The following is a 19,583-nucleotide window of genomic DNA, read 5'->3' as shown; positions in this document are numbered from 1 at the left end:
GTGTTCATCCTATTTACTGAGCAGACAAGATCTCAATGAGAAGGTGGCATCTGAGGAAAAATTCGAATGAGGGTAGGGAGGGAACCATGCGGCAATCTAAGACAGAGAGTCCCAGCCAGCAGCTGGGACCGCAAGCACCACAGCCCAAGGCAAGTGTGCACCTGCTATGTCTGAAGAACAGCAAAAGGACAAGTGTGGCATGTGGAAGGGAGGGGGTGGCAGAGAATGAGGTCAGAAATGTAAAATTTTAAAAAAAAAATTTTTTTAAGGTGAAAATCAGAGCAAGACTGCATTCAGCCCTGTCAACCATAGTAAAAAGAACTTTTGGCTAAGTGAAATGAGAAGCCAGTGGGGGATTTTAAGGAGAAGTAAAGTAATCTGACAAATTTCAAAAGAAATTGGCTGGTGTGGGGAACACAGACTAGGCTGGTAGGGACAAAGGTGGAAGGGGGAAACCAGTTAGGAGCTAAGACAATACTCCAGTACAAGGAATGACAAAGTCAGATAAAGGTAGGCTTGGGATTCTGAGATTTGGAGCCTAGGAAATGCCACCTGCTGACAGGGGAAAACCAACAGCTTGATTTGGGGAGAAACAGTCTTCAGCTACCTAGTCCACTTGAAGTATAGCCTGTCTCTATTGAATAGAAAAGAAAGGCAAAACCATTTAGGAGACAGAATTCTGGAAACACAACTCAATCAGGTACATGTAAGACCTCGGGTCCAGAACAGATATGTGACTAGTTAGGGCCTGCTCTGGTCCCTCCAGAGTGCTCAGCCTTGCACACATACAGGGTCTTCCAGACCACCAGTGATATGTACAGTCTTAGGAAAGCCCACTTATTCCTTAAATCCTGTTAAATTCTGGCCAATCTGGAGTGCCTGGGTGGCTCAGTTGGTTGAGTGGACTGACTTTGGCTCAGGTCATGATCTCGCTGCTCGTGGGTTCAAGCCCCACATTGGGCTCTGTGCTAACAGTTCAGAGCCTGGAGAATGCTTCGGATTCTGTCTTCCTCTCTCTCTGACCCTACCCCACTCATGCTCATGCTGTCGCTCTCACTCCCTCTCTCTCAAAAAATAAATAAAACGTTAAAAAATTAAAAAAAAAATTCTGGTCAATCTGTGGCTTTCTCCAGCCAGAATTACAACCTCATGCTATTTACAACATTGGCCATCCTTTTGCCACAAAAATCACGACTGTTTCCAACAACATTCCAGCAATACAAGGTTTCTATATTTGCTCCAAATCACATAAAACCCTTTCAGCAACTAAAGCAAAACTACTAATTTTCTTTCTGTCTTTTATTGAAGTATAGTTGACACACAATGTTAAATGCTATGCTCACCATAAGTGTAGCTACCATCTGTCACCATACAACGCTATTACAGTATCACCGACTGTACTTCTCATGCTGTAACTTTCATCCCTGTGACTTATCTATCCCATAACTGGAAGCCTGTATCTCCCACTCCCCTTCAACCATTTAGCCCGTCGCCCCACCCCTCCCCTCTATGGATCGGTTTCTGCAAGCTCCTAGCTCTCACATCTTGCCCCACCCTTGTAGAACTGCCACAATAATAAGCCAGTGGTGGGAATGAGCAGAATGGGAGCAGCTGCAGGGACTAAGCTACCACAGACTGTTCTTCCCTGAGTTCAGTAGTTTTTCTTGAATGGATACTTCTCATTTTGTATAATTTGTCACTTTCTTAAGTCCTAAACTGGCTGGGTTTTGACAATTTTACTGACTTTTATCATTGCTTTTTGATAAATGGATTGGCCAAGCTCCTTACTCAGCCATTCTGCATTAAATACATTTTAACTGTAATTTGCCTGAGCAACCTACTAAAAAAAATGTCATAGAAAATATTTTGAAACATCTCTAAGTGCAGAAACTGCCAGTACGCTAAAATTACTGTTTTCTTTTTACTGTTAACATGCCTTTGTTGAAGCGCTTACTCAGGTGGACTGAGCCTGTAAGCAGAGTAAACAGCATTTGCAGAAGACACAGAAGCCTGTCAGGAAGCTGTACTGTTACAAATTCAGTGGTAACTCCTCTCTAATTTAGCTCTCTCTAATTTAGCTCTCTCTTTCCAGCTACAGATGAGCTCAAATTTCTTACCCCTTTCTTGGCCTAATATAACCCAATGTTTTTAATCCAATCTCTTTCCTCTTCTTCTGATCAACTTTCTTGAAAGGTTAGAACACCAGTCTCCCCTTCCTCAATCCACTAAAACAAGACTTTCCTGCCCAACTTCAGTAAAATCACCCTCACAGAGGTTCAGTGACCTCTAAAATTCACCAAACCCAATGAACAATTTTTGGTCTTATCATGCTGAACCTCCCTGTTACACGTGGCAATGCTGCACATCACTCCTGCCTTCACTGTCTGTTACTACACTGTCTTAGTTCTCCTCACATTGTTCTGATCATTTTCTGCAAATCCTTTAGCTGGGCCTTCTTTTCCTGCATATACCCCTTACATGTCAGTGATCACCTAAACTCTACTTTCAACTTGCATCTCCCACGTTTCCCAAGGAAATTTCAGCCATTCTCATTGCTTCATGCTGAGGTCTCTCAAACCTTTATCTCTAACTATTAAACTTCTCTCACAATTAAAAACTATTTCTAGTACCTGAAAAACAGTCCAACTTTAATGTTCCACAGTAAGCTCAAACTCATCAATGTCTAAATCTTACCCTCATTCCGAAACCCACTCTTCTTCCCCTTGTCTCATTTGTTGGTACCAAGATCATCCAGCCACCTAACCTAGAAACCTAGATGTAACCTTTGATTCTTTTTCCTCCTTTCTCTTCTGCTGCTCATGACATCCAATTAATTTATAAACTTCTTGATTTTACCTCCAGAATTTCTCAAATGTATCTCTTTTGCCTCTCATTCCTTATATTTTTGAAGTAGCCATTTGGACACCACCGTGTCAAAAGAACTGTGTCAAAATGGCTACATCAAAAATGAAGAGTGGGGTGCCTGTGGGGGTTCAGTAGGTTGACAATCTGACTCTTCATTTCATCTCAGATCATGATCCCAGGGTCATGGAATAGAGTCCGAAGTCCGGTTCTGAACTGAACATGGAACCTGCTTAAGATTCTCTCTCCCTCTGCCCCTCTCCCCTACTCACGTGTGTGCATACACACTCTCTCAAAAAAAGAAGCTTGGTCTCATTCGTTTTTATGACTGATATTGCATTGTATATACATACTACCCTTATACCTCTTTGTTATCCATTCATTTATCAGTGGACATCTGGGCTGTTTCTACACCTTGGCTTTTGTAAATAATGCTATAATAGACATAGAGGTGCATATATCTTTTCAAATTAGTGCTTTTGTTTTCTCTAGGCAAATACCCAGTAATGGAATTACTGAATCATATGGTAATTCTATTTTTAATTTTCTGAAGAACCTCCATACTGTTTTCCACAGTGGCTGCACCAGTTTGCATTCCCACCAATAGTGCACAAGGATTCCTTTTTCTCCACATCTTTGACAACACTTGTTATTTCTTGTGGTTTTCATTTTAGCCAATCTGACAGGTGTGAGGGGATAATTCACTGTGGTTTTGGTTTGCATTGCCTTGATGATTTGCAACTACATGCATGGACCTAGAGGGTACAATGCTAAGTGAAGGAAGTCAGAGAAAGACAAATACCATATGATTTCAGTCATGTAGAATTTAAGAAACAAAATATATGAACAAAGGAAAAAAATAGACAAAAACAAAACAAAACAAAAAAAAACACTAGACTTAAATACAGAGAACAAACTGGTGGTTGCCAGAGGGGAGGAAGGTGGGAGGATGGGTAAAACAGATAAGAGGTACAAAGTCCAGTTACTAAATAAGTAAGTCATGAAGATGAAAAGTACAACATAGGGAATGTAGTCAATAAGATGGTAATAACGTTATTTGGTGACAGATGGTGACTACACTTATCGTTGTGTGCAATGGAAATGCACAGAATTGTTCAATCATTACAATATCGAACCCGCGTTGGGCTCTGTGCTGGCAGCATGGAGCCTGCCTCAGATTCTGTCTCCCTCTCTCTCTGCCCCTCCCCTGCTCACACTGTCTCTCTGTCTCTCTGTCTCTCTCTCTCTCAAAAAAAATAAACATTAAAAAGAATTAAAAAGAAAATGATAGCCTTTCCAATGCTTACCTACATGATTTTAAGATCCTGGCAGTGGATGTTTCTGAATATTCTGATGATTCATAACAAGCTAAAACTGGGATCATTTGGTTTGTCATTTACTTCTAAATGTATCTGTTTTCTAGTTATGTTGCTTTCCATAAGTAAACACCTCTTTTGTTAAAGTGCATCTGCACAACTTTCAAATCTCTAAATCACACCTAAGGTAATTACTACTAAACCAAAAAATACCTTTCCAAGTCCTGAATAGCATCGAGTAATATGTCAGACAAAACACATGGAAAATAGGGGCACCTGGGTGGCTTAGTCGATTGAGTGTTCGACTTCAGCTCAGGTCATGATCTCGCAGTTCACGAATTTGAGCCCCACGTCGGGCTCTGTGCTGACAGCTCAGAGCCTGGAGACTGCTTCAGATTCTGGGTCTCCCTCTCTCTCCCCCTCCCCCACTAGCACTCTCTCAAAAATAAATAAACATTAAAAAATGTTTTTAATAAAAAATGCATGGAAAATAAACTAAAGGAGTGCTTGTGTGTCTCAAAGATTTCTGTTGAAGAGAATATTTTGGCTTCCGATCAGTTTTTCTACAACCCATCCCTTAAAGAGGTATGTTTGGCTTCTGGCTGACATAACTGAAATATTCTATATCTAAAGTTCTTTTTTAATGCACTATCTGTATGCTGAAAGCACTCTTCAAAAATGCTTTCACATAAAACAATGCTATTTGGAAGATAGAGTCTCACATTTTATTTTCATATTATGTTTCATTATGTTCTTCTAGCCAAGGTGTATGACATTAGACAGATGTAGAATATGATCTAAAATACGTAAGAGCTAAAATATCTTGTCTGTAATATGAGAAATACTACCTTTTAAGCAAATGAGAGTTATATCAATTCAGTGGTTTAAAGAAGAATACCTTGATTTTGTATGTCATGAAAATTCATTGACTTTAGAGTGACACTACCATAAGTTCGGATTCTGTATATTATTTTTAGTTCTTTGACCCCAAATTATTTACCTCAATTTTTTTAGTCAATTTCCTCATATGCTATATAAAGATGATACTTACTTTATTTCTAGGTCTAATATGAGAAAATATGAAACTAGATCTATTAAATATCTAATACGTTATGTGCTACAAAGCAGATATTTAATCCATGTTAGTTGTCCTTCTTTTAAATTAGTGGATAGAAGGGATTTTTATTTAAATTATATAATGTATTCCTATGGAGTAGCAACCGTCATTCTATTATTTTTGTTCTCTCCCAATTCTAGTTCCATATATTTTTTATTTCTAAAGGGAATGGCATTTTTATAAGACATTACCTGAAATCTTAAGTTCAAATTACTTTCTGGTAGATGCTTGTCACAACTGTTTATTCTTCTTCTTGAGCAACATAACTCAATTACATTCCCAAACAGTCCTGTGGTTTTTGTTTACCAGAAAAGAATGTGTTTCTATGTCTGGCCCAAAATTCTCCTGCAAATGATCTCTGGTCTTTACCTCTTTGTGTTGACTGGGAAGGAGATGACCACAACAATGTTCCTGGGAGTCTTGTCTAGAATATAGTGGAGTCACACAATGGAAGTAAGGGCTGAACTCTGTGATCAAGAGAATACTATGAAAGTGATGCTGCATGACTTCAATGCTAGGATATAAAAGGCACTGCAGTTTCCACTTTGGTCTCCTGGACTGCTGTCTGGGGAGCCATTATCCCGAAAGGACACCCAAGCAGCCCTTGTGGGGAGGCCTATGTGGAGAGGAAGCAAAGTTGCTTGCCAACCACCAGCATCATTTTGGTAATTGTATGAATTAGCCCCTTTCTGCCCCACCCTGTTAAGTCTTCAGATGATTACAGCCCCAGACAACACTTAACTCTTCATAAGAAACTCTTAGCCAGAACTGCCCACACAAGCCACTCCCTAATTCCTGACCTTCAGAAACCATAAGAGATAATAAGTGGTTTTGTTTTTTAACCACCCCCCCAAAAAAGAACTCTAAACTACCTCCAGCATAAAAATTTAAATGGATCACAGACAAATCATTAAGGAAAAAAACTGACAAGTTAAACTTCATAAAACAAACTCTTGCTCTCCAAAAGACACTATTCACAAAATGAAAAGGCAAACTACAGAATGGGACAAAATATTTGTAAAACCTATCTAATGAAGGACTTTTATCTATATAAACAGAGATAGAGAAATGAAATCTTAAAAATCAATCAGAAAACAAACAACCCAATTTAAAAACGGGCACCAGATCTGAACAGACTGTTGGACCAAGAAGATATACAAATGGCAAATATCATATGAAAAAATGAACAACATGATGAGTCAGTTGGGAAAATTCAAATTAATATCACAAGATACCACTATACTCCCACTAGAACAGCTAAAATTTTAAATATTGACAATGCCAAATGTAGATAAGGATATGGAACAACTAACGCACATGCTGCTAAGGATGGATGATACAGCTACTTTGAAAAACAGCCTAGTGGTTTCTTATAAAGTTAAATACACCCTTACCATAAGACTTCTCCTACCAAAAGTCTACTCCTAGCTATTCACCCAAGAAAAATGAAAGCATATACTCAGCAAAGACTTGTACTCAAACATCCATAGCAACTTTATTCCTAACAGCCAATAGCTACAAACAACCCAAAGGCTCATTAACTGGTGATGTGATAAAGAAATTGTGGCATATGTTTACAATAAATTACTAGTCAGCAACAAAAAGGAACCAACTACTGATACAACAGATAAATCTCAAAAGATTTGCTATGTGAAAGAGGCTAAATACCATAGACTACATTAAGATTCCTCTTACATGAAGATGTAGAAAAGGCAAAACAGGAGGACAGAAAACAGATTGGTGGTTGCCAGAAACCACAGGTGAGGAGAAAGGATGACTTGTGAAGGAGTGTGAAGGAAATCTGGGGGTAATAGAAATATTTTATATTATGGTTCTGGTGATGGTTATACAGATGTACCCATCTGCCAAAATTCAATGAACTATACAATTAAAATGGGTATATTGGGGGCACCTGGCTAGCTTGGTCAGTAGGGCAAGTGACTTGATCTTGAGGTTGCAAATTCAAGTCCCATGTTGGGTGTAGAGATTAAAAATAAAATCTTTAAAAAAAATAAATAAACTGGGTACATTCTATTGCATGCAAATTATACCTTCATAAAGTTTTATTAAACACTTAGAATAATGTTTACATGTAATAAACACTCAATACATATTAACCAAAAATAACTAGTATTTGTATGGCAAGTAGTAGTTTCATAGAAAGACTAAGAAATTCTAAGATGCTTTTTGCAAAGGTGATATCAATTCAGAAATTATTTTTAACAAATCCTACCCTGTAAGCAAATAATTTTTTAAATGTCCATTTATGTATTTTGACAGAGAGAGATACAGAGTGTGCACACACACTCGCGTGCACACAAGTAGAGGAGGAGCAGAGAGTGATAGAGAATCTCAAGCAGGCTCTGTGCTGTCAACACAGAGCCCAACACAGGGCTCGATCTTGCGAACCATGAGATCATGACCTGAGCAGAAATCAAGGGTCGGATGCTTAACTCACTAAGCCACCCAGGTGGCTTGTAAGCAGATAATTTAAGGGTTTAAAGTAAAGATCTGCCATTTAGTTCTAATTTCTATAAAAAGAGGACTGAGCACAGAGCCAAATGAAGTGTGACTCTTATGGGGTTGGTCAGCATCTCTCAGCAGCATCCATATAGTAAACAGAACAGATATCATGCTATTTCAAATAAGTGAGTGGTAAAATGATAAGGCAACAACAAAAAACAAGTCAGAATTAAATAATATCAAATGAGTATAGGACATGACATATCACTAAAATTCTAAAAACACTTGAGAGAAGTTGAAACTTCTCATTAAACACTTTAAAAATATTTGAAATGAGGGGCGCCTGGGTGGTTCAGTCAGTTGAGCGTCCAACTTCGGCTCAGGTCATGATCTCACAGCTCGTGAGTTCAAGCCCCGCGTCGGGCTCTGTGCTGACAACTCAGAGCCTGGAGCCTGCTTCCGATTCTGTGTCTCCCCCTCTCTCTGCCCCTAACCCACTCTCATTCTATCTCTGTATCTCTCAAAAATGAACATTAAAAAAAATTTTTTTTAAATATTTGAAACGAAATAGGAAGCAAAATAGCAAAGTGAGGCTGTCAATTTAAATAGTTACGTAAGTGGAGCCAGGGACTATGCAACCGAGAAACTGAAGAATCAAAATCTCTTCTGCATCTAGCAGAATCTAGCCTAAGAGTAGCAAAAACTAGGAAAAATCAGCATTCTTTCTCTCCATCCCCCCTTCTCTCTCTCTCTCTCTCTCTCTCTCTCTCTCTCTCTCACACACACACACACACACACACACACACACACACACACCCACACACCTGTGAGGGTTATAAATAAAGCAGCTATATATAGAAAGACAACTGAATAAGTTTCACTTCTTACCCTCTTCTGCTTCATCCTCCTGTGGTGACATGGGACCCCCTCCACTAGTGGGAGTTACCGGTTCCTCCTTCTCAGACTGTCGCTGCAGACTTACTACCTCATATATTGCATCTCCAGCATTGGTATGGCCTTTTCCCTCATACTGAGAAAGATACAAACATGTGTTTCAATATTAGAAATTTGAAGGAAAGACTGAAAGATAGTAATTCAATGGTTCATCAAAAAGACCTGAAATTAGGAAGAGCATGTCATGTTTGATCTACACCAAGACTGAAGTACAAATTTTTCAAGTGTGTTGTTCTCCGCATGATATTCTAAATGCATTATTCTTCCAGTATTATTTTAACCAATGAAACCTAATAACCATATTGGGAGAAATTTTCTATTTAACAAAAGAAATCCTAAAATACCACAGACTCTAGGGCAGATAGGTAAGTAATACTAGATTTCTAGGACTGACTGGCTCACACTGAGATAAAGGGGTATCAGTTACATCTATCAAGTAATTCAGGGAAGTAGATAGTTTTTACCTTATAAATGGTGAAAAGAGAAAGAAATGAAAAACAGAAAATAATAAAATGGTAGACCTAAATTCAAATATATCTATAACTATATTAAACATAAATGGCCTAAACATACCAATTAAAAGACAAAGACTGTCAGATTGACAATTGACACAATTGCATTCTATCTAAAAAAAAAAAAAAGAAAAACTTTAAATGTAATGTACGTAAGTTAAAATGGGGGAAGAAGATATACCATGAAAACACTAAGAAGAAAACAGAAGAGACCATATCAATATAAGATAGACTACCACACAAGAAAAAAGTCACTAGGAATAAAGAAGGTGATTGACCAATGTTAAAAGAATCAATTTAACAAGAACACCAAAGCATCTTATAAGTAAATTCACCTAACAACTGGGTCTCAAATATATAAAGATGGGATGGGGGCACTCCAACTCTCAGTTGGAAGAGTGTGCAACTCTTGATATTGGGATTATAAATTCGAGCCCCACACTGTTTGTGGAGATTACTCGAATAAATAAAATCTTAAAAAAAAAAAAAGAATTGATGGAAATGAAAGGAGATGGACAAACCCACATTTACAATTAGAGACTTCACATTCCTCTCACAATAAAAAAAGTAGACAAAAATACATCAAGGTTATAGAATTGAACAGCAACAACAGGATCTAACATTTACAGACCACTACATATAACAAAGGCAGAATTTACATTTATACACATTTATATATATACATTTTTATATATACATTTATATATATTTATGCATTTATATATATACACATTTATATATATGTATATATACACATTTATATACATATGTATATATACACATTTATATATATACATTTATATACAAGATGTATATGAGGAAAAGCTAGGAAACTGTGATGTAAGATATCAAAGAAGAACTAAAGAAACGGAGAGATAGTCCATGTTTGTGTATAGGAAGACTCAATGTTGCTCTCAGTTCCTCCCAACTTGATCTACAGATTCAATGCAATCCCAATCCAAATCCCAGAAAGATGCCCTGTGGACGTCAAAAACTAATTCTAAAGTTTACAGAAAGAGGCAAAAGACCCAGAATAATCGATACAATACTGAAGAACAAAATCTGGGGACTGACATTACCTGACTTACTATAAAGAGAAAGTAATCGAAGTTAGGAAGATGACGGCGGCCTAGCAGGATGCTGGGCTCACTGTGTCCTGCTGATCACTTAGATTCCACCCACATCTGCCTAAATAACCCAGAAAGCTGCCAGAAGACTAGCAGAACGGACTCTCGGGAGCCAAGCATAGCAAGAGGCCCACGGAAGAGGGTAGGAAGGGCGGAGAGGCGGTGTGCGCTACATGGACTGGTGGAGGGAGCTGGGGCAGTGGAGGGGCAGCCAGCCCACCCAGCAAGGCAGAGCCCCTGAGTCTGCCTTGCAAAAGCGGAGGGGCTGGACTGTGTGAGTTCTCACAGCCAGTAGGACTTAACATCTGGAATGTTATAAGTCAACAGCTCTGCTTGGAGAGCGGGAGGGCTAGAGGACAATGGAAGGGAGAGTTGTTGAGCCCTGGAGGACAGAGCTCAGCTTGGTGGGGAACAAAGGCACTGGAAAGCGCCATCTCCCTCACCCATCCCCCAGCCAAAATCCAAAAGGGAACCAGTTCCCGTCAGGGATCTTGCTTGCACCACAAACACCCAACGCTGTGCTTCTGTGGATCCATCCCTCCAACAGGTCTGCCTCCCTCCCGGTGCCTCAGGACCCCTCCCAAAGCGGGCCACTGGCAAAGCGAGCTGAGCCTGCCCCTCCCGCCCCTGTGCACCTTGCAGATCCACCCAGGCTAATACGCCAGATCCCATAGAAGCAACACCACAAGCCTGGCAGTGTGCAAGTAGCCCAGACAGGGGCCACACCACTCCACAGTGAGTCCTGCCCCTGGGAGAGGGGAAGATAAGGTACACACCAGTCTGACTGTGGCCCCAGAAGTGGGCTGTGGGCAGACATCAGGTCTGACTGTGGCCCCGCCCACCAACACAAGTTACTCCAGACAGCACAGAAGAAGAGCCCTGCAGCTCCGCGCCACTCCAGGGACTATCCAAAATGACAAAATGGAAGAATTTTCCTCAAAAGAAACTCCAGAAAGTAGCGAGAGCTAACGAACGATTAAACAATATATTCTGGGTCGAAAACGATTTAAACAATATAACAGAAAATGAATTTAAAATAATAGTCATAAAATTAATCGCTGGGCTTCAAAAAAGTATACAGGACAGCAGAGAATCTATTGCTACAAAGATCAAGGGACTAAGAAACAGGAGGAGCTAAAAAAAAATGCTATAAATGAGCCGCAAAATAAAATGGAAGCAACCACAGTCCGGATGCCAAGAGGCAGAGGAGAGAATAGGTGAATTAGAAGATAAAATTATGGAAAAAAAGGAAGCTGAGAAAAAGAGAGATAAAAAAATCCACGAGTATGAGGGGAGAATTAGAGAACTAAGTGATGCGATAAAACACAATAATATACGCATAATTGAGATTCCAGAGGAAGAAGAGAGAGGTGCTGAAGGTGTACTTGAAGAGATCATAGCTGAGAACTTCCCGGATCTGGGGAAGGAAAAAGGCATTGAAATCCAAGAGGCACAGAGAACTCCCTTCAGATGTAGCTTGAATTGATCTTCTGCACGACATATCATAGTGAAACTGGCAAAATACAGGATAAAGAGAAAATACTGAAAGCAGCTAGGGATAAACGTACTCTAACATAAAAAGGGAGACCGATAAGACAAGTGATGGATCTATCTACTGAAACTTGGCAGACCAGAAAGGAATGGCAGGAAATCTTCAGTATGATGAACAGAAAAACCATGCAGCCGAGAATCCTTTATCCAGCAAGTCTGTCATTTAGAACAGAAGGAGAGACAAAGGTCTTCCAAAAAAAACAAAAACTGAAGGATTTAATCACCACTAAACCAGCCCCTACAAGAGATCCTAAGGGGGATCCTAAGAGACAAAGTACCAGAGACATCACTACAAGCATGAAACCTACAGATAACACAATGAGGCTAAACCCGTATCTTTCTATAATAACATTGAATGTAAATGGACTAAATGTGCCAACGAACAGACATAGGGTATCAGAATGGATAAAAAAACAAGACCCATCTATTTGCTGTCTACAAGAGACTCATTTTAGATCTGAGGACACCTTCAGATTGAAAGTGAGGGGATGGAGAACTATCTAGCATGCTACTGGAAGTCAAAAGAAAGCTGGAGTAGCCATACTTATATCAGACAAACTAGGCTTTAAATTAAAGGCTGTAACAAGAGATGAAGAAGGGCATTGTATAATAATTACAGGGTCTATCCATTGGGAAGAGCTAACAATTATACATGTCTATGCACCAAATATGGAAGCCCCCAAATATATAAAACAATTAATCACAAACACAAGCAACCTTATTGATAATGATAAGAATGTGGTAATTGCAGGGGACTTTCATACTCCACTTACAGAAATGGATAGATCATCTAGACACAGGATCAATAAAGAAACAAGGGCCCTGAATGATACATTGGATCAGATGGACTTGACAGATATATTTAGAACTCTGCATCCCAAAGCAACAGATATACTTTCTTCTCGAGTGCACATGGAACATTCTCCAAGACAGATTATATACTGGGTCACAAAACAGCCCTTCATAAGTATAGAAGAATTGAGATCATACCATGCATACTTTCAGACCACAATACTATGAAGCTTGAAATCAATCACAGGAAAAAGTCTGGAAAGCCTCCAAAAGCATGGAGGTTAAAGAACACCCTACTAAAGAATGAATGGATCAACCAGGCAGTTAGAGAAGAAGTTAAAAAATATATGGAAACAAATGAAAATGAAAATACAATAATCCAAACGCTTTGGGATGCAGTGAAGGCAGTCCTGAGAGGAAAATACATTGCAACCCACACCTATCTCAAGAAACAAAAAAATCCCAAATAATACAAAATCTAACAGCACACCTAAAGGAAATAGAAGCAGAACAGCAAAGACACCCCAAACCCAGCAGAAGAAGAGAAATAATAAAGATCAGAGCAGAAATAAACAATATAGAATCTAAAAAAACTGTAGAGCAGATCAATGAAACCAAGAGTTGGTTTTTTGGAAAAATAAACAAAATTGACAAACCTCTAGCCAGGCTTCTCAAAAAGAAAAGGGAGATGACCCAAATAGATAATATCATGAATGAAGATGGAATTATTACAACCAATCCCTCAGAGATACAAGCAATTATCAGGGAATACTATGAAAAATTATATGCCAACAAACTGGACAACCTGGAAGAAATGGACAGATTCCTAAACACCCACACACTTCCAAAACTCAAACAGGAAGAAATAGAAAGCTTGAACAGACCCATAACCAGCGAAGAAATTGAATCAGTCATCAAAAATCTCCCAACAAATAAGAGTCCAGGACCAGATGGCTTCCCAGGGGAATTCTACCAGACATTTAAAGCAGAGATAATACCTATCCTTCTCAAGCTGTTCCAAAAAATAGAAAGGGAAGGAAAACTTCCAGACTCATTCTATGAAGCCAGCATTACTTTGATTCCTAAACCAGACAGAGACCCAGTAAAAAAAAGAGAACTACAGGCCAATATCCCTGATGAATATGGATGCAAAAATTCTCAATAAGATACCAGCAAATCGAATTCAACAGCATATAAAAAGAATTATTCACCATGATCAAGTGGGATTCATTCTTGGGATGCAGGGCTGGTTCAACATTCGCAAATCAATCAATGTGATACATCACATTAATAAAAGAAAAGAGAAGAACCATATGATCCTGTCCATCGATGCAGAAAAGGCCTTTGACAAAATTCAGCATCCTTTCTTAATAAAAACCCTCCAGAAAGTCGGCATAGAAGGAACATAGTTAAACATCATAAAAGCCATACATAAAAAGCCCATAGCTAATATCAACTTCATTGGGGAAAAACTGAGAGCTCTCCCCCTCAGATCAGGAACGTGACAGGGATGTCCACTCTCACCGCTGTTGTTTAACATAGTGTTGGAAGTGCTAGCATCAGCAATCAGACAACAAAAGGAAATCAAAGGCATCAAAAGTGGCAATGATGAAGTTAAGCTTTCACTTTTTGCAGATGACATGATATTATACATGGAAAACCCAACAGACTCCACCAAAAGTCTGCTAGAACTGATACAGGAATTCAGCAAAGTCGCAGGATACAAAATCAATGTACAGAAATCAGTTGCATTCTTATACACTAACAATGAAGCAACAGAAAGACAAATAAAGAAACTGATCCCATTCACAATTGCACCAAGAAGCATAAAATACCTAGGAATAAACCTAACCAAAGATATAAAACATCTGTATGCTGAAAACTATAGAAAGCTTATGAAGGAAATTGAAGAAGATATAAAGAAATGGGAAAACATTCCGTGCTCATGGATTAGAAGAATAAATATTGTCAAAATGTCAATACTACCCAAATTATCTACATATTCAATGCAATCCCAATCAAAATTGCACCAGCATTCTTCTCGAAGCTAGAACAAGCAATCCTAAAATTCATATGGAACCACAAAAGGCCCCGAATAGCCAAAGTAATTTTGAAGAAGAAGACCAAAGCGGGAGGCATCACAATCCCAGACTTTAGCCTCTACTACAAAGCTGTAATCATCAAGACAGCATGGTATTGGCACAAAAACAGACACATAGACCGATGGAATAGAATAGAAACCCCAGAACTAGACCCACAAACGTATGGCCAACTCATCTTTGACAAAGCAGGAAAGAATATCCAATGGAAAAAAGACAGTCTCTTTAACAAATGGTGCTGGGAGAACTGGACAGCAACATGCAGAAGATTGAAACTAGATCACTTTCTTACACCATTCACAAAAATAAACTCAAAATGGATAAAGGACCTGAATGTGAGACAGGAAACCATCAAAACCCTAGAGGAGAAAGCAGAAAAAGACCTCTCTGACCTCAGCCACAGCAATTCTTACTTGATACATCCCCAAAGGCAAGGGAATTAAAAGCAAAAATGAACTATTGGGACCTGATGAAGATAAAAAGCTTCTGCACAGCAAAGGAAACAATCAACAAAACTAAAAGGCAACCAACGGAATGGGAAAAGATATTTGCAAATGACATACTGGACAAAGAGCTAGTATCCAAAATCTATAAAGAGCTCACCAAACTCCACACCCAAAAAACAAATAATCCAGTGAAGAAATGGGCAGAAAACATGAATAGACACTTCTCTAAAGAAGACATCCAGATGGCCAACAGGCACATGAAAAGATGTTCAACATCACTCCTCATCAGGGAAATACAAATCAAAACCACACTCAGATACCACCTCACGCCAGTCAGAGTGGCCAAAATGAACAAATCAGGAGACTATAGATGCTGGAGAGGATGTGGAGAAACGGGAACCCTCTTGGGAATGCAAACTTGGGAATGCAAACCCTCTTGGGAATGCAGCCGCTCTGGAAAACAGTGTGGAGGTTCCTCAAAAAATTAAAAATAGATCTACCCTATGACCCAGCAATAGCACTGCTAGGAATTTATCCAAGGGATACAGGAATGCTGATGCATAGGGGCACTTGGACCCCAATGTTTATAGCAGCACTTTCAACAATAGCCAAATTATGGAAAGAGCCTAAATGTTCATCAACTGACGAATGGATAAAGAAATTGTGGTTTATATACACAATGGAATACTACCTGGCAATTAGAAAGAATGAAATATGGCCTTTTATAGCAACGTGGATGGAGCGGGAGAGTGTTAGGCTAAGTGAAATAAGTCATACAGAGAAAGACAGATACCATATGTTTTCACTCTTATGTGGATCCTGAGAAACTTAACAGAAGTCCATGAGGAAGGGGAAGAAAAAAAAAAAGAGGTTAGAGAGGGAGAGAGCCAAAGCATAAGAGACTCTTAAAAACTGAGAATAAACTGAGGGTTGATGGGGGGTGGGAGGGAGGGGAGGGTGGGTGATGGGCATTGAGGAGGGCACCTTTTGTGATGAGCACCGGGTGTTGTATGGAAACCAATTTGACAATAAATTTCATAAAAAAAAAAAAAAAGAGAAAGTAATCAAGATAGTATGTTACTGGCAAAAGAACAGATAAATAGATCAACAGAACAAAATAGAGAGCACAGAAATAGACTCATACATATATAGTCGGACAATCTTTAACAAAGGAGCAAAAGCAATACAATGGAGAAAAGACAGCCTTTTTAACAATTGGTACAGAAACACTGGACATCCATGCCAGAATATAAGGAATACAGACACAGACCTTACTCCTTTCCCCAAAATTGAGTCAAAATTAGAGCACCTGGGTGGCTTAGTCAGTTGCGCATCCAACTTCAGTTCAGGTCATGATCTCACAGCCCCTGAGTTTGAGCCCCACTTGAGGCTCTGTGCTGTCAGTTCAGAGCCTGGAGCCTGCTTCAGATTCTGTGTCACCCTCTCTCTCTGCCCCTCCCCCATTCACTCTCTGTCTCTGTCTCTCAAAAAATGAATAAACATTTAAAAAATTTTAACAAAGATATAATACCAATGCTATAAAAAAAATTCTTTAAGGAAATATAAAAAAGGGATTCCCAACTCACTGTACACGGCCATTTCTCTGATACCAAAACTAAAGAAGGTATTACAAGAAGAAAAGAAAAAAAAGACCAATATCCCTCATAAAAATAGACAAAAAAAATCCTCAGTCAAATATTAGCAAATAAATCCGGCAACCTAGTTTATACATATGGATATATGTCATATACCCACACAACCAGTGGGGGTTTATCTGGGAAATGCCACAATAGTTCAACATTGACAGAAATCAACATAATCCACCCTGTTTTCAGACTAAAGAAGAAACACCAAATGATAAACTGATAAAGGCATTTGAGAAAATTCAGCATTCATTCATTCATGTTAAAGACTTTAAGTAAACCAAGAATACAAGGGAATTTTCTCAACCTGATAAACAGTATCTATGATAAACCTACAACCAACATCACACTTAATGGTAAAAGACTGAATGCTTTCCTTCTGAGATTGAGAACACGACAAGGACATACACTGTCAACATTCCCATTCAACATCACATGGAAGTCCTAGCTAGTGCAATAAAGCAAGAAAAAGAAAGAATAGGCACACAGATTGGAAAAGAAGAAGTAAAACTGTTCTTATTTACAAACAATGTAAGTCCATGTCAGGAGTTGACAAGCTTTTTCTATAAAAAGCTAGATAGGAAATATTTTAAGCTTTGCAAGCCATATGGTCTCAATCACAACTACTCAACTTTGTTGTTGTGGATAAGTGTTACAACAGTGGTAAAATATTTCATCTGCACTTAGTTTCCTATATAAGCATAATTTTCTCTACTACTATAATCTCATGTAGACCTAAACATTAAAAATGAGATTTTTTTTAATAAAAAATACATTTATTTCCAATATTCACATATTTTTAGATAACTAAAAATCAATCTGTCTGTATTTATAAAATAAATTATCTGGCTCAAGTTAGAATTAATTACAGCACTTTGAAACATGTAAATACATGGTAGCTGCTCAATAAATGTGGTTGACTAACACACGTTACAAAGATTCATCACAGTTATGCAAATAAACTCTAATTGTGCTTAATGGTACACTATCATCAAATGCAAAGGACGATATGCTCATATCTGTATTCAGAATCTTTAGGATAGGGTCTGGGAATGGGGGTTTTTGTAGAGCCACAACTGATTCTGCTGAAAAGCTAAATTGTGAAGCACTGCCTATAAGAACTCTTGTTTTAACAAAAATGTCTATGTTTAAAAAATCATATAACAATCAGATAAGCTCACTAAGCTACAGATATATATAATAATGTGGAAAAAACATATTTACAACTTGCAAGCAGCTTCTATTTGATTCTATACAACTGAAGGTAAAGAAAGTCAGTTCTACACAAAAGTGTTAAGTTAGTAAACCATTTGCCTTCTACAGATTTTTATTTTCCCACAACCACTGAAAGTACTCCAAACCTTGTTAATTTTCATCCTTCTGCAATTAGAACAGTTATTCTTCTTTTTCAGTTATGCTTACTTTTTTCCAGTTTTACTGAGCTATAATTGACATACAACATTGTATAAGTTTAAGGTGTACAACATAATGATTTGATATACTACATATGATATATTGTGAAATAATTTCCACAGTAAGTTAGTTACTATACACTACCTCACAAACTTACTCTTGGTTATACTAATTTATTATACTTTGATTTAAATAGGTTTAAATCAACATGCATCTTCAAAAGAAAATTTTCCTTTTGGGTTTTTAAACTGTTAAAACAAAAACCAGAGGCCCAAAATGGTGTCATTTAGACCAAGTTCCCAAACCAGTACTTAATACATAAATACCTGCAGTTTCAAACTTCTCCAGAAATGTAGCATTGACTGGTTAATCAGAAATTTTTCAATCCATACCAGTGAGTGAGCCACCTGGGTCCTCTCTACCCCACAAAGAAAGTTAAGGTAACCTGCATGATAAAAAAAAAAAAAAAAAAAAACCTTGCTTTTCCCCTAGAAAGCAGCCTCATCTGGACCAATCCTTTTCCTTTGCTAATGACTTTCTTGCCCCACCCTCCTTCTATAAAAATCTTCCATTTCATACAACTCTTTGGAGCACTCAACTCGCTAGATTGGGTGCTGCCCAATTCATGAATTGTTTATATTTGAGATCTTCATATTTGCTTGGTTGAATTTTACTATTTAACAGATTTGGTGGCAGTGGTAGGATCTGAAGTAAAATTCCGACAGCTTTCAGGGATAATGAGAAACACGGGTATGGTACCTGCAATCACTGTGAGTTCACTGTCTTTCTCATCATTTTCGAGGCCTATGGGTAAGCAAACTCTAGTCTGAGCTCTGTCTTTTTGTCTGCACTCAAGCTCCTAATCTGATTGGCTTTCCTTTAGGAGGTCAGCTTGAGCCAGCAGACAGTTATGGCCAAAGCCCAACTGAGCTGGCAGTTCTGCCTAGAGCCCAGTAGAGATGCCAATTTTGCCCAGGGCCCAAATAAGCTGGCAGAAGGATGTGCCCAGAACCAAGACCCCAGCCTTTCAGACCACAATTCCCTGGGGAGAAAACGGCAGCAGGGCTCCACAGGAATTGTCAGTGGTGTGCACAGGGCCTTCCTGTGGCCAAGACACAGTACAGCTACCATATTAAGGTACATGTTTGTTTGTCGTTTTGTGTAAATAAAGGTTATTGCTAGTGCGATATTGGAGGCAAAAGGCCACAAAAATCGGTGGGTACAGGTCAAGCATTTAAAGGTTATTAGAGTACTCACCACTTTAAGAAGACTCCTGTGGTAAGATCAG

General features: G+C 38.6%; 1 protein-coding gene across 12 annotated transcripts in view; it reads right to left on the bottom strand.

Annotated features, from left to right (window-relative positions):
• RABGAP1L (RAB GTPase activating protein 1 like) overlaps window positions 1-19,583 on the bottom strand; it is a 759,437-nt gene that overhangs the window by 585,877 nt on the left and 153,977 nt on the right. For all 12 annotated transcript variants that reach the window (XM_042975849.1, XM_042975851.1, XM_042975848.1 and 9 more), the window contains one exon: window positions 8,647-8,788. In XM_042975849.1, coding sequence (XP_042831783.1) covers window positions 8,647-8,788 — 142 coding nt within the window. The remainder of the gene's footprint in view (window positions 1-8,646; window positions 8,789-19,583) is intronic.

Source organism: Panthera tigris, chromosome F3, assembly GCF_018350195.1.
Source record: "Panthera tigris isolate Pti1 chromosome F3, P.tigris_Pti1_mat1.1, whole genome shotgun sequence".
Classification (NCBI taxonomy): domain Eukaryota; kingdom Metazoa; phylum Chordata; class Mammalia; order Carnivora; family Felidae; genus Panthera; species Panthera tigris.
Note: the sequence above shows the minus strand (reverse complement) of the source record. Positions and strands in the feature narration are given on the sequence as shown.